This window comes from Hyperoodon ampullatus (genome assembly GCF_949752795.1).
Source record: "Hyperoodon ampullatus genome assembly, chromosome: 2".
In the NCBI taxonomy this organism is placed as follows: domain Eukaryota; kingdom Metazoa; phylum Chordata; class Mammalia; order Artiodactyla; family Ziphiidae; genus Hyperoodon; species Hyperoodon ampullatus.
In genome coordinates this window covers 119,459,805-119,484,107 of record NC_136915.1, presented here as the reverse complement: position 1 = coordinate 119,484,107, position 24,303 = coordinate 119,459,805, and the positions used below count along the sequence as shown (strand labels likewise).

Sequence of the window (24,303 nt, the reverse complement as noted above, 5' to 3'; positions counted from 1 at the left end):
CCGGTATACTAAAACGCAAAGTTTCTCTGTACCTCTAGCCCACCATACTGCCAAAAACAGAAGTCCTTAAGGTTTCTTGAAGAATGGTAGGAAAAAAATTGCTTTATGGTTTAGTAGAAAAGGCAGAGTTTTCAATGATCATTTCTTAAAAAGAGATCTGGGTTAAATTTCAGGTTCTACAACTATAAAATATGACTAATAATCATAGAATCAACCCCAATGACTAGTAAGTAAGAAGAGGTTTTCCTACCAATTCACATTTGTCCTGTTTAGCCATTCCCTGCTGCCTAGAGTTACTATTTTTATAGACCACCCAGAGTAGGCCAGTTCTTTGAATCCTGTGCCAAAAATAGCTAGATGCCTTCTTTACCATCCACACAATATCAATAAGGTCAGAAAAATTAACCCTTTTAAGTCTACTTAGTTTATTTTCTTTTTCTGTGTGATGACTATTCAGTAACCCCAAACTCTCCAAACTAGTCAGTTTTGCTACACGTTACTTTGACAAAACTCTTTTACTTTAGACGTAAGATGTATTTACATTTCATCACCAAGTGCCTTCAGGAAATGTTTCTTAAGGCATACCTATATTTGGCAAACGTGTGTTATATATTTTCTCACTTGGACCCATACCAGTAAGGCACAAAAGTTCAATTCTACATTGAACATCTGAAACAACATTAACAACACTACTATGGTAATGTGATCTCTTCTGAAAGAGTTTAGGTTCCTAAATTTAAAATGCTTTTGAAATCTCTGATTAAAATGTCTATTTGTCTGGCCAGACTTAATTTTGTAGTACCTGAGAAAAGCTGAGTTAGAACTCACAATCTATTATTTAAAAGCCTATGCAGTTTCTGCACCAATTAAAACATAATGCTTGCTTTATAGATATTCAAGGCCACGGATGTGGAAGTTGTTCACTAAGTATCTTCCAGGTGGTACTAATAAGGTTCAACTGGGGATTTCCCGCTCCTCCGGCAGATTCCCAGGTCCGAGAAGATCATTGGTTTTGCAGTGAAAAGACTGCAAACAATGAGGTCAATTAAGAAATGCTTCTGAATAATATACATGATGCAACATCTCCATTTCCAACATTTGGTTCAGGGGTAGATTTCAGTCTTTCAAACACTGTTGCTCTCTGAGCTTTGATATTTCACTGTGCCAAATTTTCTCCAGAAGAAATTGTTCCTGCTTTTTATGAGTTTCATAGCCAGTTTCTTTCCTATTTCCTTCTTGGTATCTGGAGATATTCCAACTTGTTAAGACATTCTGATATTTCTTCATTCCTTCTAGCTCTTTGTTGCTTTTCTTCAATCTAAGCCTTTTAACATGTTTTCAAAATGTGAACAGTTCTTAATATTCCCACTACTTCTTGGCTTTCTGTTCCTAAAGCCTTCACACAGAGACAGACACAGATTTCCTTAGGTTGTTGCTCAGTATTTTCAAGTATTTAAACTTTCTCCCATTCTTAATTCTCCTTTTTGTACTGTCCATTTAATTTTTTTAAACAAAAACCTTTATTAATAAATTGAGACCATTATCTCCTCCATCCATAATGGATCAATCTACTTGCTCATGGAAATAAGACCCAACCCATGATACACCCATCACCTCAGCATCAGTGAAGATCATTAATTCATTAAAAATTTTTTGTTCCTGTCTTATTTTTCAAATCTCTGTTGACTTATAAGGGCTTTCACAGCATGACGTCCCCAATACCATCCTCACTTCCTGCAGCATAATTCCATTATCTTTATTCGTTCAGCAAATGCTACTCCATAAAGCCTCTGTGACTACCATCATCAGAGTCACTGATGTTCCTTCAACAATATGCCCCTATTAGGAATTCCCTGACGGTACAGTGGATAAGACTCTGCGTTCCCAATGCAGTGGGTCTGGGTTCGATCCCTGGCCAGGGAACTAGATCCCACATGCATACCGCAACTTAGAGTTCACATGCCACAACGAAGGAGCCCACGTGCCACAACTAAGGAGGCTGCGGCTGCAACTACGGAGCCCGCCTGCTGCAACTAAGGAGCCCACCTGCTGCAACTAAGACCCGGTGCAACCAAATAAATAAATATTTTAAAATATATATATATTAAAAAAAAAAGAATATGCCCCTACCTTTATACAACATCTACATAATTCTTTTTCATACTACATTTGTTTACATATGTGCTTCTCTTACTAGCCTTTTATTCATGTTTGCATTCCTGGTTCCTTGCTCAGTACCTGGCAAACAATAGTCCTCTAAAAATATTTGCTGTATGTCTGACTGAATAAATAATGAGTACCTCATATAGTCTAGATAAGAAACAAGGAACTAAAAGCACACAGCTTTTGAGAAATAGCAAATGAACATACACATAACTGTGTATCTCCTCTGGGATGAACATTGTCTTGTCTCTACAGGACAAAATTAAAGAACTAGACAACATGATCTAAGACCTTATACCTGTGACAAAATATGCATAAGAAACAGTAACAGCACAAAGCACAACTTCAACAAGTGGAAGAAAATGTAACAAATTGATAACTGGTGAGAAGCAGTTGAATAAAGCAATATCAAGAATGTCAGTGGGGAGAGACTAAAACACATAAGTTGAAAGACAGAAGGAAGTTCTTTCAGTTTAGGAATGGTGTACATAAACGTACAAAAATAGGAATTAGTAAATATATGCAGAGTATGGCAAGCAGGTTACTTGTCAATAAACACTAGATACATATTTAATACATGCAAGTAGGTTTATAGCAATTCATACCAAAAGAGAAGATTTTTTGGTCAAGATTACAAGTAATCCTTTTAAAAGAGAAATACAACTAGCTAAAGACTTATCAAAAAATAACTTACTACTAATGGGGGGTGGGGGTAGGGGGGAACATATTCATTCATACCACAAATATTTATTGAGAGACCACTATGTGCCAGGCACTGTTCTAAGCACTGTAAAACAAAAAAAGATGAAACAAAAAAAGAGATGAAAATCTCTGCAAGGAAATAAAGAAAATAAATAAGTAAATTATATAGTATACTAGAAGACAAGAGGTACTATGGAGAAAAGTAAAAGAAAAAAGAGAATAGGAAGTGTGGTGGCAGGAGCAGGGGTGGCAATTTAGAGAAGGCAGTCCAGGACAGTCTCATTGAGGTGGCATTTGAGCTAACACTTGAAGGAAGGCCACTGGAGGAAGAGCATTCCAGGCAGTAGGAATAATAAATGTGAAGAAACTGAAGCAGGAACATCATTAGTGTGTTTGAGGAAGAGCAAGGAGGCCAGTGTGTCTGCAAAAATGTTAAGATAATATTTTTGATCCAGAAGATAGGTAAATATTAAAAAACACTTACAATATCCATGTTAGGAAAGGTGTAGAGAAATGGATCTTCCTTTCACTTGCTGGTGGGAGTGTAAACTGGGACAGTCTTTTTGGAAGGCAATTTGGCAGAATCTATTACAATTTCAGATATTCATGCCTTCTAACTCCAGTCTACTTACTCTCTCTCTCTCCACACACACAAATACAGACTCCATGTATGTAAACAATACCGTGTGTGTGTGTGTGTATGGAAATAACTTAAGTACCCATTAATAGGAAAATGGTTAAATTAATTATGGCAGCAGTTCTCAAAGTGTAGAGCCCTGGGGTTCCAGGTAGTCCAAAGAGCATTCAAAAGGAGAAGGAAAAGTAGCAGCCTCTGTAATGATAAAAGAATCTTCAGGGTATAACTACTAATGGTCACTTTTAAAAACTGGTATTTAAATATAAGATAATAATTGAAACCTGTGGCTCTGTTATCCTCAATGGCTGTGGCAAAAGTCACAGAGGAAAGTCAGTGGAAAAAGTCATTAGACTTTGAAAGGAAGAAATGAGTGTAGCTGGAGAAGTTCTAACAAATGGCCTACACCCATGAAGCCCCCTCTGGTACTGAGGGTCCCAGTATAAAACGCTTCATTTTGAGAGCTGTTGATGACTCTATATTCACTCCACAGTAATCTGATTAACTTTATTCAAGGAATTTAATTATATTCAAGTTCCTAAGTCAGGACGACAAAGTTTTGATTAGCATGCCTCTTTTCTCCTTTATTAATCAAGAGATAGATCTTCATGAATAAAGAAGTCCCAGTCCTCAAATACAAAAATTAAAATGACAAAATAATTTTAATATGAAAAATATGGGTAAAATGTCAAGAGTAAATAATGAATAAAGTAGTAAAATAATTTTTTAATAATTCAAAGGCTTACTCCAGGTATCTCCTCAGCATATTCTATGTAACTTGTCTAATATAGTGTGAACTTTCAAAAATAAGTCAACTCAGAATTATGCCTTCTTTTCACTGAGTTGCTTTAGTGAACTAATTAAAAAGTAGATAGGTCTCTGGGGCTCCATGATGAGGTATCAAATGGGAATTGGTATCTGGGGAATTGTGCTAACACCAAACAATAACAAAAGTCCAATACGAGATCTATATTTTATTTTTTAGAAACCAACTACATAGGAATAAAATGGGAGTGACCTAGTTTGGCCATCAAACATATGAAAAAGGGGCTTCATTATAGTCTTTTTCTCTAATTTCTCTGTTTGAAAATCTTCATAATAAAGTTTTATTAATAAAAAAGAGATTATTCAACTTATAACTTTCAATTCTCAACTAATTTTAATATAGATTTCACTCCTATCCCTAATAAATCTGCTTTCCAAGATTACTACTGACCTGCTAATTACCAAATTCAATGTCCCTGTCTCAGCTTTCTGCCTCTCTCAAGCCCTCAGCATGTGATATCACTGCTCAAGCCCCTCTTGAAACTCTTTTCATCCTTAGCTTCAGAAAACTATTCTCTTCTCATTCTGTCCCTAACTCTATTCACTCTAAGTTCCTTTTCCTGAGTCAATCTACTGCTCATGCTGATTCCCCCAGATTCTTATTACTCTTCTTCCTCTATTTTTCTCCTTGGATAATCTCAGCTATTCCACTAACATCTCTGTTTGTCTGTCTATCTACCTAGCTATCATGATAATTCCCAATATCTAGTCACTATCTCAAATTTCCCATACTACTAATAAAAACCATTGTCTTCCATCATAAAACTATTCATCTTTCTATGTTGGCTACCTCATATTACAGCATCACCATTCAGTCTTTCAAGATAGAAATTTTGGAATTATGTTTAATTTCTCTCTTTTCTTCCTCATGTTCCACATTGTATTCGTCACTAAATCCCACAAAAGTCTATCTCAGAGATGTACCCTGAGATAGTCTATCCTTTCCATCACCATAGGCTAAGTTCAGGCTCTCATCTATTACCTTAAATACACCAACAGCCTCCTAATGCTGTCTCTGCCAATAGTTTCTCCTCCATCCAATCCATTCTCAATACCACCCTCAGAGTCATCTTCCTAAGATACAAAACTGATTATGTTACCCTCTGCCTAAAAACTCAGGAATGCCTGGTTTATAGTAGCACTGTATATAGCAGCATACAAGGCCCTTCATTATCTGGCCCCCACTTATACTGCTAGCCATATTTCCTCATGCACACTCCCACATATATAAAAATGCACTGAATTTTTCATTTTTTTTCCTGAAAATGTCAGGCCATTTCATAATTGTGCCTTTTATCATGCTGCTCCCTCTGCCTGGCAGCCTTTCCCGTACTTTCCCCCTGGCAGACTGTCATCACACTTTAAGATTCAGCTTCCTCTATGGGATGTCCCTTGCCATTCTGTCACTCAACAAAAAAATGTTTTGAGCATCTATCAATATGACATGAACCTTCTCCTCAAGGAATCCATATTCTCATTTATATTCTTTTAGTACTTTGTTCATACTGATGATATGACATTCATCACATTATCCTGTAGTCATCCTTTTACATGTCTCTCCTCCAGCTGGATCACGAGATCTTTAAAGGCACGGCCCCTGTCTAACTACTCTTGACTCCCCAACACCTAGGATGCTGATTTTGTTCATGTGTTGAGTGTGCCATGGTTAGTGGGAGTCTGAAAAAGATGATTTCTAAGATCCCTTTGAATTCTAGTATTCTATGACTCCAACACAAAAGCAGCATTTCTTAGTTGTGATTTAGCTGAAAACCTGAACCAAGTTCAGCTAGATGCTTAAAATATTTATACTGATTCACATTCCAAATCTACTAAAGAAGAAACTGAGAATTATTGCTCTACCTATTTATTTTATAGCTAGGGAGGAAGCCACCCAAGTGCCTTATAATCTCTGATACTCAAGTATCATAGTACTGAGGTAGGTAATGTTATTCTTATAAACACATTTTAAAAGTAAGTAACTGAGGCATAGAGAGATTAAGTAACTTGCCTAAGACAACAAAGTTACTAAGTGGAGGAGATAGGATTTGAACTCAGGCAGTCTAATTTCAATGCCCATGATCCTAATCAGCTCATTATTCTGCTTCATCAGTGATCTGTTGAATAACTTAAGGCTTTCTTCATTAAAAAACATGAACTTTCTGCCAGACCTAGGTGAAGAACAAAACAAATCCATTTTTCCCTATCTTATGACTAAAGCTAGAATAATAAATAACAAGAATTTAAATTTTTAGCATTAGTATCCAAAATAAATATCTATACACTTACCTCATGGGTCCATAGTTCAGTATTACAAATGCCAAAACTATCATCACACAGATAGCTCTTCGCTTCGGACTGGGAACTTTAAGCCTCTGGTTCTAAAGAAAAGGACCATATTAAATACAATTGAACTACACATCAATCTCACAAAAAGCAACATCTAAGACAACAACTCTCCTCTTCACCAGTTATGTGAATACTTAAACAAAAAAACAAAATGCAAATGTGAGGAAATAGTACTTTTCAAAAGACTAGAGCAGAACCTTCCAGAGAGAGAGAAAAGGAGAGTAGCAGGAGAGAAGAAACATAGCAGCCCCGCTGTGGCAGAGGTATCCTCACCCAAAAGGAAAGAATTCAATAATTTTTATAATTTTATGGATCCTCAAAGAATCCTAAGATACTTCTGTGGTTTGTCTCCCTGTTAAATCATTGTTTTCAGTAACATAATGGAATATTCCCATATGTTCAAGGAAAGATAGAAAGAGCAATATAAGAAGCCCCACTCAGTAGGCAGAGGCATCAATTTGGTTCAGGACAGCACTGCAGTAGGAAATCCTGAAAGCAGCAGATTTCATCAACAGAACTGAGGAGAAGATTAACCTTGCTGGGACCAGCATGGCAACAAAACAGAAAACATAACAGTGGTCATGTAGACCAAGAAAACATTAACAATTTTTTAGTTTGTATTGCTTTCTTTTTTAAAAGGGAAGACCTAGTGGGACTATTTAGGAGCCTCAATGTGATTCATTTAGTCAAAAAAAAACCCAAGAGAGTGCTATGGTAATAAGTGAGGAGAAACCCAGGAAAAGAAAACAACTTCTGTATACAGCTTGTGAGGTACAATTCAAAACCTCCTCTTTCCAATACTTTATCCTTACTACAAATGTTTTGAGGTTTATTGTGCATGCCTTTTCCTAGTACTATTATTTTACACAATTTAATTTAAAATGTAAAATTTCCAATTGATTTATCAGAAAAAAAGAACACTTTAACCCATTATCCTGGCTCTATCACCACCATCACTCACCTCTGATACAACTTCATCCAGCTGCCGCTTCAGGGATCCGTTCTCTTTCTTCAGCTTCTCATTCTCCAGAAGGGCAGCCTTTAACCTTGCCTCTAACCCTAGCATGTATTCTTTCTTCTTCTTGCGGGACTGACAAGCTGACTCTCGATTTTTTATCATACGTTGCTGTCTCCTTAGCACAGCAATCTAGGAAAAGTTACAGTGAATCAAAATATTTGGATTTTAGGATCAGATCAGTTAAGAATATACTGATTTTTACAATTATCTTTTAAACAAATTGTTCAAAACACAGGTTACTGGTTGTTTTAAAAAATATTACTCAAACTAAGTAAATTGAAATCAAATGATTAAATAAGGCCTTCTAAAACCTGTTAAATGTTTTCTTCTGGTGTTTTCTAAGGCTTATTTATTGATCTCCCAATTTTCCCTTTAGAAACACTACGTATATATGTATGTATATATACATACACCTTTAATCTACATCGCAGGCCCTGAATTAATTGACTATTTTTCAGAACCATATATCCAATTACCTATAAGGCCACTTCTACTTGTAGAGTTACCATCACTTGAAATTCACTATGTGCAAACTGAACTCATTATCTCCCTCTATTTTTTTTAAATCTATTCATTTTATATCAGTGGTAAGTATCTCTCAGGATATAATGGAAGATGTGACCAGTAACCTATTTTTCTTTCATTGTCTAAATTTACTCCTTCTCTCAACCTCCCACTTACTCAATATGTACTGAGGATATACTAATGACCAAGTTTCTTCCAGTGAAAGTGACTCTCAGTCATTCCTTTCTATTTCCACTGCCATTCTCCTAATGCAGGCACTCATTAATTCATCTCTAGACTACTACAATAGCCTCCTAACTACTTTAATTGGCTTCAGGCTCCTTCTGTCTACCATTTCTAAGATAACTTCCTTCCCCTAAAAACATTTTAATCTTGCTATTCCATTGCAAAAGCAAGCCAGTCATGCATTCTAGCTACCCACCTTTGCTTTCAAGATCTTCCATAATGTGACCACCCCCTACTTCTCTAACCCCACAACTATTCACACCACACCCTCCAATCTTAACATTTAAGGAAGGCTACTCCATGATCTTCATACACACCTAATTCATTCCTTTATTCATACTGTTTGTTCCAATTTGGAATGCTGTCTCCTCTACTAAGCTAATATTAAGGACCGTCCAAACTCTAACTATGATAAACCACTCGGAGTTTTTATATTGTCTGAATTTCTTATGCCCATATAATTTGGAAGATACACCTGAATACTCTAATGGTCTCAACTGTCTCAAAAATGTTGACTCTCTCTCTCTCCCCCTAGATTTTACACCCTGGAAACCAAAACTATGTAGTATGACCCACAATAGCTACCATAATCAAAACTTACTGAGCAAAATTATTTTTGTCATATTTTCTGAACTAAGGTGTGGAACCTATTTGTTTTAATTTTAGTCTAATTTATTTGGGAGAGATGGTGAGGTAGCAAAAGTCCATAAAAAGCACCAAATAATATTAAATTTATTATTGTAAGAATACAGATGACTGAATTACTGAGTTCTCTGTTTTGTAAAGGACTTTAAAAAAATAGACATTTTACTGTGGGTGTTTAATAACGCTTACTCAGATTGGTAAATAAAATTAAATAATTTAATACTGATTTCTTTTGAAATAACAATTCCCACCCCATACTACATTTGCTAGAAACAGAGGTATACCAAAGCCAACCAAGCAATCAGAATCCACAAGGAAAAGAAACATTATATGAGATGTCAAGAAGAGTATTTTTTCCTTTTTTTTTTCTTTTTTAACTGAAACTTCACAAGAATGCTGACTTTATAACCATCTACCAAATTTATAAAGTTTCCCTGTGGAATAACTATCCCACTCTTCAATAATGCTAAACACACACACACACACACGTGCGCGCGTGCGCACACACACACACACACAGAGGTGGCAAAGCCACGATGGATTGATTATTCATCAATTTCAAACTATTCTCTGGATAATGCCACTTTGTTCAAACTACTGTTACTCTCGGTGATCTTCATTGTTACTTAGAATGCCAGTGTCCGTAATTAATACTTAATACCAGAGTGCATAAGTACACAGAACGCTGAACACACACATAAAAGAGAAGGTTCCCAGATGGAAGAGTTTATACTAAAAGTTAGATAAAAGGTAACCTTACTTTAAAGGCTAATTAACGTATGGAATTTGGGAAGGCTTACAGATGGCACACCATTTAATAAATTTCAAACAAGGATTACGGATTTCTGTAAACAATAAAAGCACCTGCATATTATACAGCATAAAGTTTCAAAGGCTGTCAATGCACATGCCTCATACTAAAAAAAATGAAAACCACCTGTGGCCAAATATTCATTTCTTCCCACAGAAAAAGATACAATAGCTCTGAAAATGTGGTAAGTACTCAACATTACCAATAAATACAAAGGATAAATACAGTAAAAATATATAAAATCCACAGGAATCACCAGAGTTCCAAATTTACATTTCAGCAAGCTATCTTCAGCTATCTAAATAATATTTAAATTATTCTGTATATTCTAGGCAAAAAAACATAATTTTCAGATTAAACACACACATACTGTTTGGTTTTTTGATGGGGAATGACATTTTATAAGAAAAAAAGGATTACACTATAATAACTGTTTTGTAAACTGATTTTTTAACATACAGTGTATCATGATCATCTTTGACATGCCATGAGAATGGCAGCACAGTATTTCAATTATCTTGATGTTCCATAATACATTTAATTAATCTCCTCTTGTTGAAATTTTTACAGCTTTCAAGATTCTTTAAAATAAGCCTTATCGTTTGATACTGTTAGAGAGTAGAAGAGCCAAGGCTAGAACTTAGGACAGTTGATTCCAAGCCCAGTGCTTGTGACACAACAGCTCCACACTGCTTTTAAATACCAAACAGGAAGTCTTGCATCACAGTATGGAACTCGAAACTCAGTGAGCTGTATGATCACTTTAATTATGTACCTGTTTGAAATTGAAGGCTTATGGAACTGCTTGAATAGAAGCTTATTCTCCTCTATAAGCAGTCTGCAAACATAAAATCAATACTCTGGCCCATTAATCAACTGACACATCTCCCTTATGGGCGTATGAGAAGATTCAACATGACTAAAATGAGTGAACAGCTAGCCAGTCACTGCTTCTGGTCATCCTGCCTTCAGACAACTCTTCCACCAAGCATTGTGCCTTGGAAAAAGAAAAAATAAAAAACTCCACGGCAGCAAAATATTCTCCCTTTAGTGACACTGTACTATAAAATATAGTGTTTCACTATCAAACAAACATTTATTTGACTGTAAGAAAGAATCTCGTAAAAGGAGAACTTTCACAAATGGACAAGTACTTTTTGAAGGCTGGATCAATTTAAGAGTCAAATTTCTAAGTCTCTTTCCATTATGTTTTTTAATTTTAAGTTACTGACTGATAAACACTATAAGATACTATGTTCTTCTTACAAATAAAATAAGGCTATTTAGACCCTTGATTCTGTGATGTTGCTAAGAAATGAGCTTCAAAGTCCTGAATGGCTATAAATTAAAGATATTAAAATAAAATATTTTACTGCTAAGAAATACATTCTAACATCACACACAAGCTCAAGAGAGATCAAGTACTGATAACATACAGGTGAATCAATCACTGGCTTACTGCACATCTGTCAGTTCTAACTCTCATTTTGCTGAATCTTTCCCTCTAAACTGACGTATGAAGCAGAAACTGTCACTGATTAACCTCTTCATCATATCAAACAAAAATTTTTTCAATTAAATAAAAAAAAGAAATAAACTTTATTTGAAATCGATTTAAAAGGCAAAGGAGTAAATTTTCTTAAATACTTCTTTTAATTTACATAATTATTATATTATTGTATATCATAGTAAATATACTTATTATAAATACATCCTAAAAAAGATGTACAGCAAAAATCAATGGCAAATTTAATTTATGGCAACCTTATTTTAAATATTCAAATAAATTAAATATTTTAATTGGATTTCTCTTAAGAATCTTAAGTACACTCCTTTTTTTCTCATAAAATTATTTAAAACAGAAAAACAAAATTTTTACTTATACTACATCTACTTTTCTCAAATCTTATGACAGAAAGCCACAATTTTATTTTACTCTCTATTAAGTTGTGTGTGTGTGTGGTATAACTAGTTCCTACTCATTAAAAGTTAAATAAAGACTCTTCATTACTGGTAACAGGAGCCATTAAATTGGCAGAGTCAAGTAGATAATTTTCACCCCAAAGTTTTCCTTTCTCTCTCTCTCTTTTATTTCTGAATGAAGAATGCCTTGTGGCACGTAGTATGATTTCCAGAGTGAGAAAGCATAACAGACAAAATCCCTACTGGATTGTAGGTCCAAGCTGCCCTATCCAATCCCATCTTCTGAGTGAAAAGAAAGAACAACTGGTAAGAGAGGCAAAGACAAGAGTATCCAGCAGATGCCCTCAGGAAAGCCACACTGTGGGCAGAGCCTCCTGAAGAATGCAGGAATCTTAGTCCTGTGCACAGGATCTTCAAAGATCTTCAAAGCAGTTTCCTGTGCCTTCAGTTAATGACTCCTCTGCTTCATATGTCCCTAGAAATACTTGGTGTAGCTATATGAGAGTAACAGTAATTTAGTCATTAAGTGACAACACTGGGTGCTTCCCTGGAGGTGCAGTGGTTGAGAATATGCCTGCCAATGCAGGGGACACGGGTTCAAGCCCTGGTCCGGGAAGATCCCACATGCCACGGAGCAACTAAGCCCGTGCACCACAACTACTGAGCCTGCGCTCTAGAGCCTGTGAGCCACAACTACTGAGCCCACGAGCCACTACTACTGAAGCCTGCTTGCCTACAGCCCATGCTCCACAAGAGAAGCCACTGCAATGAGACGCCTGTGCACTGCAATGAAGAGTAGCCCCCGCTCACCGCAACTAGAGAAAGCCCATGCACAGCAACGAAGACCCAACACAGCCAAAAATAAATAAAACAAAATAAATAATTTTTTTAAATGACAACACTGGAAGTCGGGAGGGTTTTTTTATGATTTTTTTTTGATGAGGACCATTTTTTTAAAACATCTTTATTGGAGTATAATTGCTTTACAATGTTGTGTTACTTTTTGCTGTATAACAAATTGAATCAGCTATATATATACATATATCCCCATATCCCCTCCCTCTTGCATCTCCCTCCCATCCTTCCTATCCCACCCCTCTAGGTGGTCACAAAGCACTGAGCTGATCTCCCTGTGCTATGCGGCTGCTTCCCACTAGCTATCTATTTTACATTTGGTAGTGTATATATGTCAATGCTCCTCTCTCGCTTCGGATGTGGACCTTTTTTTAAAAAATATTTATTTATTTATTTATTTATTTATTTGGCTGCACCGGGTCTTAGTTGTGGCATATGGGACCTTTACTTGCAGCATGTGGAATCTAGTTTCCTAACCAAGGATTGAACCTAGGCCCCCTGCATTGGGAGCGCAGATTCTTAACTGTTGGACCACCAGGGAAGTCCCAGAAGTCAGAAGTTCTTAATTCTTGTCCCAGCACTGCAATAAATTAATTGGAAGATCTTAGAAAAATCATTTCTTCTCCCAGAGTCTATTTAAACATTAATAAAAAGAGGGAGTTAATAAGAGCTTATCTCTTGTTTCATTAGACTGTGTATGTCAAGAGAAATGTAAAATACGTTTCTTACTGTGGATTGTGGACAAAAAGTTTAAAGCCACCGCTTTAATCCTCTAAAGGTCTCATCCAATCCAGAAACAAAATGGTTCTAGCACTGATGTTAAACATGTGTGCTTAATTACCATGTAGCACAATAATGACTACTGTTTCATAAAATATGGATGATATTAACTTTGCTGTTTTATTTGATACCAGATTGTTCAAATAAGGTCAATCTTTATACTTTGTCTCTCAAGACGTAAAACCATCTGCTTGAATGTGTTTTTTTAAATTAAGGGAATACATTTGCAGAGGGAGAGAAAAGGGAGCAGCAAGTTTCAAGACGTAGGTAATTTGAAGTTTGCACTGCATCAGGGCTGCCTTGAAAGTAAAGCCCCATTAATGCAGCACAGAGTAATGACAACAGCCCTGGACTCAGAGAAGGCCTAGGCTTGAATCCTAACTTCATTATCGCAGGTCATATGACTGAGGTGAGGATCAAATGAGTAATGGACATGAAGGTTCTCTGTAAACTATAATGTACCATACACATAAGTGTCAGTAAAAAGAAACATCCTGCAGCTATGAATAAACTGGGTGAGGAGGCAAAAGTTCTTAATTCCAACAACAATGTGCCTCACAGCTGCTCCAATAAACAGCGCAACTAAAGTAATATTGAAAATATCTGTCCTCATTCCATCTCCTATTTTTACACATTTCAAATTTTAAATATCAGACTACAACAAAAACAAAAACAGACAAAATCTGGAAATCTCATTTAATTCCTACAAGAGCAGAAAAACAGCGCCTAAGAATAAAAATCTAATCTCCTCCCAAGATCGCTCAGACTGCTCCTTATTCTGTATTTATCAGGACTTTCATTCACCTCAAAAGGCCAACAGGAGGTTTTATGCACTTAGAAAGTGTCTGGCGGGAGCCGGAGGAAGATGGCGGAAGAGTAAGACGCGGAGATCACCTTCCTCCCCACAGATACATCAGAAATTCATCTACACGTGGAACAACTCCAACAGAACACCTACTGAACGCTGACAGAAGACCTCAGACCCCCCAAAAGGCAAGAAACTCCCCACATACCTGGGTAGGTCAAAAGAAAAAAAGAATAAACAGAGACAATAGGATATGGACGGGACCTACACCAGTGGGAGGGAGCCGTGAAGGAGGGAAGGTTTCTACACACTACAAGCCCCTTCGTGGGCGGAGACTGCAGGTGGCGGAGGGGGAAAGCTTCGGAGTAGCGGAGGAGAGCACAGCAACAGGGGTGCGGAGGGCAAAGCGGAGAGATTTTGGCACAGAGGATCGGTGCCCTCAGGCACACACCAGCCCGAGAGGCTTGTCTGCTCGGCCACCGGGGCGGGCGGGGCTGGGAGCTGAGGCTCGGGTATCGGCTTTCAGTCGGAGCGCAGGGAGAGGACTGGGGCTGGCGGCAGGAAGAGAGCCTGAAGGGGTTAGTGCTAGCCCGGAGGGAGTCCGGGGAAAGGGTCTGGAGCTACTGGAGAGGCAAGAGACTTTTTTCCCTTTTGTTGCCTGGTGCGCGAGGAGAGGGCATTCCCCTCCCTCCCCTCTGCCTGAGTGAGCCAGAGCCCCCGAATCAGCGGCTCCTTTAAACCCGTCCTGTCTGAGCGAAGAACGGACGCCCTCCGGCGACCTACGCGCAGAGGCGGGGCCAGGTCCAAGGCTGAGACCCGGGAGTTGTGAGAGCAGAGACAGGGAAATCTCTCTTTGCAGCCTCGGAGGCAGTGGATTAAAGCTCCACGGTCCATTTGATGTGCCCTGCGTCTGTGGAGTGTATGAATGGACAGCGAATCATCCCAAATTGAGGAAGTGGACTTTGAGGACAAGATTTAAGACTTTCCCCCCTTTTTACAACGAATTATCCCAAATTAAGGAGGTGGACTTAGCAAGATTTCAGACTTCTCGCCCTTTTCCTCTTTTTACAACGAATTATCCCAAATCGAGGAGGTGGACTTGGAGAGCAAGATTTTTGATTTTTCCCCCTGCTCTCTTTTTGTGAATGTGTGTTTGTAATCTTCTGTGTAAGATTCTCTCTGTATAGCTTTGCTTCCACCATATGTCCCAGGGTTCTATCGGTCCGTGTTTTTTTTTTCAATAATTACTTTTCAATTTTAATAACGCTACTATATTTCATACTTTATTCTATTTTACTTTACCTACTCTTTTTTTTCCTACCTTCCCTTCCTCCCTCCCTCCCTCCGCTCCTCCTTTCCTTCTTTCTTTTTCTTTCCTCCCTCCCTCCCTCCCACCCTTCTTCTTTCCACTTTCTTTTTATTTCCTTCCTCCCTCCCTCCCTCCTGTCTTTCTTTCTTTCTTTCCTTCCTCCCTCCCTCCCTCCCTCCCTTCTTCCATTCACTCTTTCTTTTGCTTTCATTCCTCCCTCCCTCCCTCCTTTCTTTCCTTCTTTCTTTCCATCCTCCCTCCCTCCCTCCCTCCTTTCTTTCTTTTTTCCTTCCTTCCTTCCTTTCTTCCCTTCTTCCTTTCTTTCCCTCTCTCGTTCTTTCTTCTACTAATTCTTTCTTTCTAATTTTTCTCACTGTTATTCTGAGCCGGGTGGATGAAAGGCTCGTGGTGCTGCAGCCAGGAGTCAGTGCTGTGCCTCTGAAGTGGGAGAGCCAACCTCAGGACACGGGTCCACAAGAGACCTCCCAGCTCCACATAATATCAAGCAGCGAAAATCTCCTAGGGATCTCCATCTCAACACCAGCACCCAGCTTCACTCAACGACCAGCAAGCTACAGTGCTGGTCACCCTATGCCAAGCAACTAGCAAGGCAGGAACACAACCCCACCCATTAGCAGAGAGGCTACCTAAAAACATAATAAGGCCACAGGCACCCCAAAACACACCACCAGACGTGGACCTGTCCACCAGAAAGACAAGATCGAGCCTCAACCACCAGAGCACAGGCATTAGTCCCCCCCACCAGGAAGCCTACACAACCTACTGAAACAACCTTAGCCACGGGGGACAGACACCAAAAACAACGGGAACTACGAATCTGCAGCCTGCAAAAAGGAGACCCCAAACACAGTAACATAAGCAAAATGAGAAAGCAGAAAAACACACAGCAGGTGAAGGAGCAAGATAAAAACCTACCAGACCTAACAAATGAAGAGGTAATAGGCAGTCTACCTGAAAAAGAATTCAGAATAATGATAGTAAAGATGATCCAAAATCTTGGAAATAGGATAGACAAAATGCAAGAAACAGTTAACAAGGACCTAGAAGAACTAAAGATGAATCAAGCATCGATTAAAAACACAATAAATGAAATGAAAAATACTCTAGATGGGATCAATAGCAGAATAACTGAGGCAGAAGAACGGATAAGTGAGGTGGAAGATAAAATAGTGGAAATAACTGATGCAGAGCAAAATAAAGAAAAAAGAATGAAAAGAATAGAGGACAGTCTCAGAGACCTCTGGGACAACATTAAACGCACCAACATTCGAATTATAGGGGTTCCAGAAGAAGAAGAGAAAAAGAAAGGGACTGAGAAAATATTTGAAGAGATTATAGTTGAAAACTTCCCTAATATGGGAAAGGAAATAGTTAATCAAGTCCAGGAGGCACAGAGAGTCCCATACAGAATAAATCCAAGGAGAAATACGCCAAGACACATATTAATCAAACTGTCAAAAATTAAACACAAAGAAATCATATTAAAAGCAGCAAGGGAAAAACAACAAATAACACACAAGGGAATCCCCATCAGGTTAACAGCTGATCTCTCAGCAGAAACTCTACAAGCCAGAAGGGAGTGGCAGGACATAATTAAAGTGATGAAGGAGAGAAACCTGCAACCAAGATTACTCTACCCAGCAAGGATCTCATTCAGATTTGATGGAGAAATTAAAACGTTTACAGACAAGCAAAAGCTGAGAGAGTTCAGCACCACCAAACCAGCTTTACAACAAATGCTAAAGGAACTTCTCTAGGCAAGAAACACAACAGAAGGAATATACCTACAATAACGAACCCAAAGCAATTAAGGAAATGGGAATAGAAACATACATATCAATAATTACCTTAAATGTAAATGGACTAAATGCTCCCACCAAAAGACACAGAGTGGCTGAATGGATACAAAAACAAGACCCATATATATGCTGTCTACAAGAGACCCACTTCAGACCTAGAGACACATACAGATTGAAAGTAAGGGGATGGAAAAAGATATTCCATGCAAATGGAAATCAAAAGAAAGCTGGAGTAGCAATTCTTATATCAGACAAAATAGACTTTAAAATAAAGACTATTAGAAGAGACAAAGAAGGACACTACATAACGATAAAGGGATCGATCCAAGAAGAAGATATAACAATTGTAAATATTTACGCACCCAACATAGGAGCACCTCAATACATAAGGCAAATACTAACAGCCATAAAAGGGGAAATCGACAGTAACACAATCATAGTAGGGGACTTTAACACCCCACTTTCACCTATGGACAGATCATCCAAAATGAAAATAAATAAGGAAACACAAGCTTTAAATGATACATTAAACAAGATGGACTTAGTTGATATTTATAGGACATTCCATCCAAAAACAACAGAATACACATTTTTCTCAAGTGCTCATGGAACATTCTCCAGGATAGATCATATCTTGGGTCACAAATCAAGCCTTGGTAAATTTAAGAAAATTGAAATTGTATCAAGTATCTTTTCCGACCACAATGCTATGAGACTAGACATCAATTACAGGAAAAGATCTGTAAAAAATACAAACACATGGAGGCTAAACAATACACTACTCAATAACGAAGTGATCACTGAAGAAATCAAAGAGGAAATTAAAAAATACCTAGAAACAAATGACAATGGAGACACGACGACCCAAAACCTATGGGACGCAGCAAAAGCAGTTCTAAGGGGGAAGTTTATAGCAATACAATCCCACCTTAAGAAACAGGAAACATTCGAGTAAACAACCTGACGCTGCACCTAAAGCAATTAGAGAAAGAAGAACAAAAAACCCCCAAAGTTAGCAGAAGGAAAGAAATCATAAAGATCAGATCAGAAATAAATGAAAAAGAAATGAAGGAAACGATAGCAAAGATCAATAAAACTAAAAGCTGGTTCTTTGAGAAGATAAACAAAATTGACAAACCATTAGCCAGACTCATCAAGAAAAGAAGGGAGAAGACTCAAATCAATAGAATTAGAAATGAAAAAGGAGAAGTAACAACTGACACTGCAGAAATACAAAAGATGTTGAGAGATTACTATAAGCAACTCTATGCCAATAAAATGGACAACCTGGAAGAAATGGACAAATTCTTAGAAATGCACAACCTACCAAGACTGACTCAGGAAGAAATAGAAAATATGAACAGACCAATCACAAGCACTGAAATTGAAACTGTGATTAAAAATCTTCCATCAAACAAAAGCCCAGGACCAGACGGCTTCACAGGCGAATTCTATCAAACATTTAGAGAAGAGCTAACACCCATCCTTCTCCAACTCTTCCAAACAATATCAGAGGAAGGAACACTCCCAAACTCATTCTACGAGGCCACCATCACCTTGATACCAAAACCAGGCAAGGATGTCACAAAGAAAGAAAACTACAGGCCAATATCACTGATGAACATAGATGCAAAAATCCTCAACAAAATACTAGCAAACAGAATCCAACAGCACATTAAAAGGATCATACACCATGATCAAGTGGGGTTTATTCCAGGAATGCAAGGATTCTTCAATATACGCAAATCAATCAATGTGATACACCATATTAACAAGTTGAAGGAGAAAAACCATATGATCATCTCAATAGATGCAGAGAAAGCTTTCGACAAAATTCAACACCCATTTATGATAAAAACCCTGCAGAAAGTAGGCATAGAGGGAACTTTCCTCAACATAATAAAGGCCATATATGACAAACCCACAGCCAACATTGTCCTCAATGGTGAAAAACTGAAACCATTTCCACTAAGATCAGGAACAAGACAAGGCTGCCCACTCTCACCACTCTTATTCAACCTAGTTTTGGAAGTTTTAGCCACAGCAATCAGAGAAGAAAAGGAAATAAAAGGAATCCAAATTGGAAAAGAAGAAGTAAAGCTGTCACTGTTTGCAGATGACATGATACTATACATAGAGAATCCTAAAGATGCTACCGAAAAACTACTAGAGCTAATCAATGAATTTGGTAAAGTAGCAGGATACAAAATTAATGCACAGAAATCTCTGGCATTCCTGTACACTAATGATGAAAAATCTGAAAATGAAATCAAGAAAACACTCCCATTTACCATTGCAACAAAAAGAATAAAATATCTAGGAATAAACCTACCTAAGGAGACAAAAGACCTGTATGCAGAAAATTATAAGACACTGATGAAAGAAATTAAAGAGGATACAAATAGATGGAGAGATATACCATGCTCCTGGATTGGAAGAATCAATATTGTGAAAATGACTCTACTACCCAAAGCAATCTACAGATTCAATGCAATCCCTATCAAACTACCACTGGCATTTTTCACAGAACTAGAACAAAAAATTTCAAAATTTGTTTGGAAAAACAAAAGACCCCGAATAGCCAAAGCAATCTTGAGAACGAAAAACGGAGCTGGAGGAATCAGGCTCCCTGACTTCAGACTATACTACAAAGCTACAGTAATTAAGACAGTGTGGTACTGGCATAAAAACAGAAAGATAGATCAGTGGATCAGGATAGAAAGCCCAGAGATAAACCCATGCACATATGGCCAACTTATCTTTGATAAAGGAGGCAGGAATGTACAGTGGAGAAAGGACAGCCTCTTCAATAAGTGGTGCTGGGAAAACTGGACAGGGACATGTAAAAGTATGAGATTAGATCATTCCCTAACACCATACACAAAAATAAGCTCAAAATGGATTAAAGACCTAAATGTAAGGCCAGAAACTATCAAACTCTTAGAGGAAAACATAGGTAGAACACTCTATGACATAAATCACAGCAAGATCCTTTTGGACCCACCTCCTAGAGAAATGGAACTAAAAACAAAGATAAACAAATGGGACCTAATGAAACTTCAAAGCTTTTGCACAGCAAAGGAAACCATAAACAAGACCAAAAGACAACCCTCAGAATGGGAGAAAATATTTGCAAATGAAGCAACTGACAAAGGATTAATCTCCAAAATTTATAAACAGCTCATGCAGCTCAATAGCAAAAAAACAAACAACCCAATCCAAAAATGGGCAGAAGACTTAAATAGGCATTTCTCCAAAGAAGATATACAGACTGCCAACAAACACATGAAAGAATGCTCAACATCATTAATCATTAGAGAAATGCAAATCAAAACTACAATGAGATATCATCTCACACCAGTCAGAATGGCCATCATCAAGAAATCTAGAAACAATAAATGCTGGAGAGGGTGTGGAGAAAAGGGAACACTCTTGCACTGCTGGTGGGAATGTGAATTGGTACAGCCACTATGGAGAACAGTATGGAGGTTCCTTAAAAAACTAAAAATAGAACTACCATATGACCCAGCAATACCACTACTAGGCATATACCCTGAGAAAACCATAATTCAAAAAGAGGCATGTACCAAAATGTTCATTGCAGCTCTATTCACAATAGCCCAGAGCTGGAAACAACCTAAGTGTCCATCATCGGATGAATGGATAAAGAAGATGTGGCACATATATACAATGGAATATTACTCAGCCATAAAAAGGAACGAAACTGAGCTATTTGTAATGAGGTGGATAGACCTAGAGTCTGTCATACAGAGTGAAGTAAGTCAGAAAGAGAAAGACAAATACCGTATGCTAACACATATATATGGAATTTAAAAAAAAAAAAAAATGTCATGAAGAACCTAGGGGTAAAACTGGAATAAAGACACAGACCTACTTGAGAACGGACTTGAGGATATGGGGAGGGTGAAGGGTAAGCTGTGACAAAGCGAAAGAGAGGCATGGACATATATACACTACCAAACGTAAGGTAGATAGATAGTGGGAAGCAGCCGCAGAGCACAGGGAGATCAGCTCGGTGCTTTGTGACCGCCTGGAGGGGTGGGATAGGAAGGGTGGGAGGGAGGGAGACGCAATAGGGAAGGGATGTGGGAACAGATGTGTATGTATGACTGATTCACTTTGTTATAAAGCAGAAACTAATAATAAAAAATTAAAAAATTAAAAAAAAAAAAAAAAAGAAAGTGTCTGGCACATACCACTTTATCAATATTAGCCATCTAAGTAATATGGCTTGGCTGAAATATTTAACCAATTGATTCATTCAATGGTAAAATGGGAATAAAGCCTACTTTACAAGGATTCTGTGAGAATCAAATAGGACTATGCAAAAATAAATGTGAAGTACTTATCGAAACTATATTAGAGGGGCTTCCCTGGTGCCGCAGTGGTTAAGAATCCGCCTGCCAATGCAGGGGACACAGGTTCGAGCCCTGGTCCGGGAAAATCCCACATGCCGCAGAACAACTAAGCCCGTGCGCCACAACTACTGAGCCTGCGCTCTAGAGCCCGTGCTCCAGAGCCCGTGCTCCACAACAAGAGAAACCACTGCAACGAGAAGCCCGCGCACCACAACAAAGAGTAGCCCCCACTCGCCACAACTAGAGAAAGCCCACGCTCAGCAACAAAGACCCAACGCAGCCAAATTAATTAATTAATTTAAAAAAAACTATATTAGAAAAGAGATGAATTTCTCAAAGGTGTCAAAAAGACAAAGGCTGGGGCTTCCCTGGTGGCACAGTGGTTGAGAGTCCGCCTGCCGATGCAGGGGACATGGGTTCGTGCCCTGGCCCGGCATATGCCACGGAGCGGCTGGGCCCGTGAGCCATGGCCGCTGAGCCTGCGTGTCCAGAGCCTGTGCTCCGCAACGGGAGAGGCCACAACAGTGAGAGGCCCGCGTACCACAAAAAAAAAAAAAAAAAAGACAAAGGCTGTGGAAATGTTCCAGATTAAAAGAAGCTAAAGAGACATGACATCTATATGCAATATCTGACCCTAAACTGGATCCTGTATTGGAGAGAAAAAAACTGAACTGATAAAACTGTAACACTGACATTTGAATAAAGCATTTTACAAACATAAATTTATGGGTCTGTACTGCAGATATGTAAGAGAATATCCCTATCCTGAGGAAATACACGCTGAAATACCTAGGGGTAAAGGACTATGAGGTATGTAATTTCCTTTAAAGTAGTTCAGGAAAAAATCTGAGTATGTATGTATTGATAGATGGATAGACAGACAGGCAGATAGATAACATGAACTAATAAAGCAAATGTGGTAAAATGTTGACAATAGGTGAATCCAGGAAAGGCACATGGGTGTTCTCTGCACTACTTTTGTTTTTGCAACATTTTAAAATTTGAAATTATTACCATATACAAAGTCTAATACACATGTACACACACACACACACACACACACACACGGCTGTAGTGCACACATAACACTAAGGAGTTACAGGAAACGAAAAAAGAAACTTTCCTTTAGAACTCATAATCAAGGGGGGGTAAGAGCCACAGAAAATTTTAACCATAACAGGTTTATTCCTTGAGTACCATTTGTTAACCACCTTTAACGAGTCAAAAGTCCTCTTCTGTTAACAATTAATATTCTTTCACATATTTGTAAAGCAGTAATGTTCTGGAGAACATACACCTTCTAAGACTATATAGCTATTGATCCTTTCATTGAAATAATTTGCCACTCTCCTTTGTAAATTATCTATTCACTTATTTTGTCCATGTGATTGCTGGATTAACTTGCATTTTTCTTTTTTGCAAACACTTTATATACTAAAAATTGTTTTTAAAAGACTATGAAAGCTTGTACATGAATGCTCAAAGCAGCATTATTCATAACAGCCAAAAAGTGGAGACCATCCAAATGTCCATCAACTGATGAATGGATAATCCAAATGTGGTATATCGGAACAATGGAATATTATTTGGCCATAAAAAGGAGTAAGATACACATCACAACATGAATGTCCCTTGAAAAATATTATGCTAACTGAAAGATGTCATACACAACAGCTACATCATGTATAATTCCATTGACATGAAATGTCCAGAATAGGCAACTCCATACAGAGAGCAGATCAGTAAGTAGTTGCCAGGGGCTCTGGAGGTTGGGGGATGAGGAATGACTGCTAATGGGAATGGAGTTTCTTTTTAGGGTGATGAAATATTCCGGAAGTAGACAGCAGGGATAGTAGCACAACTCTGGGAATATACTAAGCAACCATTAAATAGTACATTTTAAAAGGGCAAACTCTATGGTGTGTGAATGTTAGCTCAATTAAGCTATTAGAAAACCAAACAACCAAGGACTTTCATTCACCTCAAAAGGCCATTAGGAAGCTATGGACTCTCTTTCCAGACAAATGTACATGCACACATGCACACAAAGTGTTACAAATAATTATGCAAGGAATGAGTGAGGTGAAGAAAAGGGAACTTGTTTATGTAAACACTGAAACCTATCTATGGGCTCCATTAAGAAACCCTGTAACTGTCACTCTCATATGCTGAAAGTGGAAGAACAAATTACAACTGTGTAAAAGAACAGTTTACCCCTAAGGTGAAAAACTACTGACCTTCTGACTCTTCAATTCCAATTACAGGAATTTCTCCTACAGGTATACTTGCACATGAACAAAATGAAATAAGTAACAAGTTATTCAGTGGAGGAATGTTTACAAAGAAAAAACCTGCAAAACTCTTAAATGATTATGGCACCCCTGTGAAGTAAGACTACCATGTATCTATTTAAAAAATAGGAAAGCTTTTTTATGTACTGATGTGGAAAAAATCTCTAAGATGTATTAAGTGAGAAAAGCAAGGTGCAGGACAGTGTTTATATTTATAGTATGTTACCATTTCCATAAAATAGGTGAA

General features: G+C 37.9%; 1 protein-coding gene across 2 annotated transcripts in view; it reads right to left on the bottom strand.

The window, feature by feature from the left end:
* Positions 1–24,303, bottom strand: part of ATF6 (activating transcription factor 6) — a gene marked incomplete at both ends in the record, with an annotated part of 221,967 nt that overhangs the window by 161,193 nt on the left and 36,471 nt on the right. For both annotated transcript variants that reach the window (XM_079697746.1, XM_079697745.1), the window contains 2 exons: positions 6,611–6,702; positions 7,632–7,817. In XM_079697746.1, coding sequence (XP_079553872.1) covers positions 6,611–6,702; positions 7,632–7,817 — 278 coding nt within the window. The remainder of the gene's footprint in view (positions 1–6,610; positions 6,703–7,631; positions 7,818–24,303) is intronic.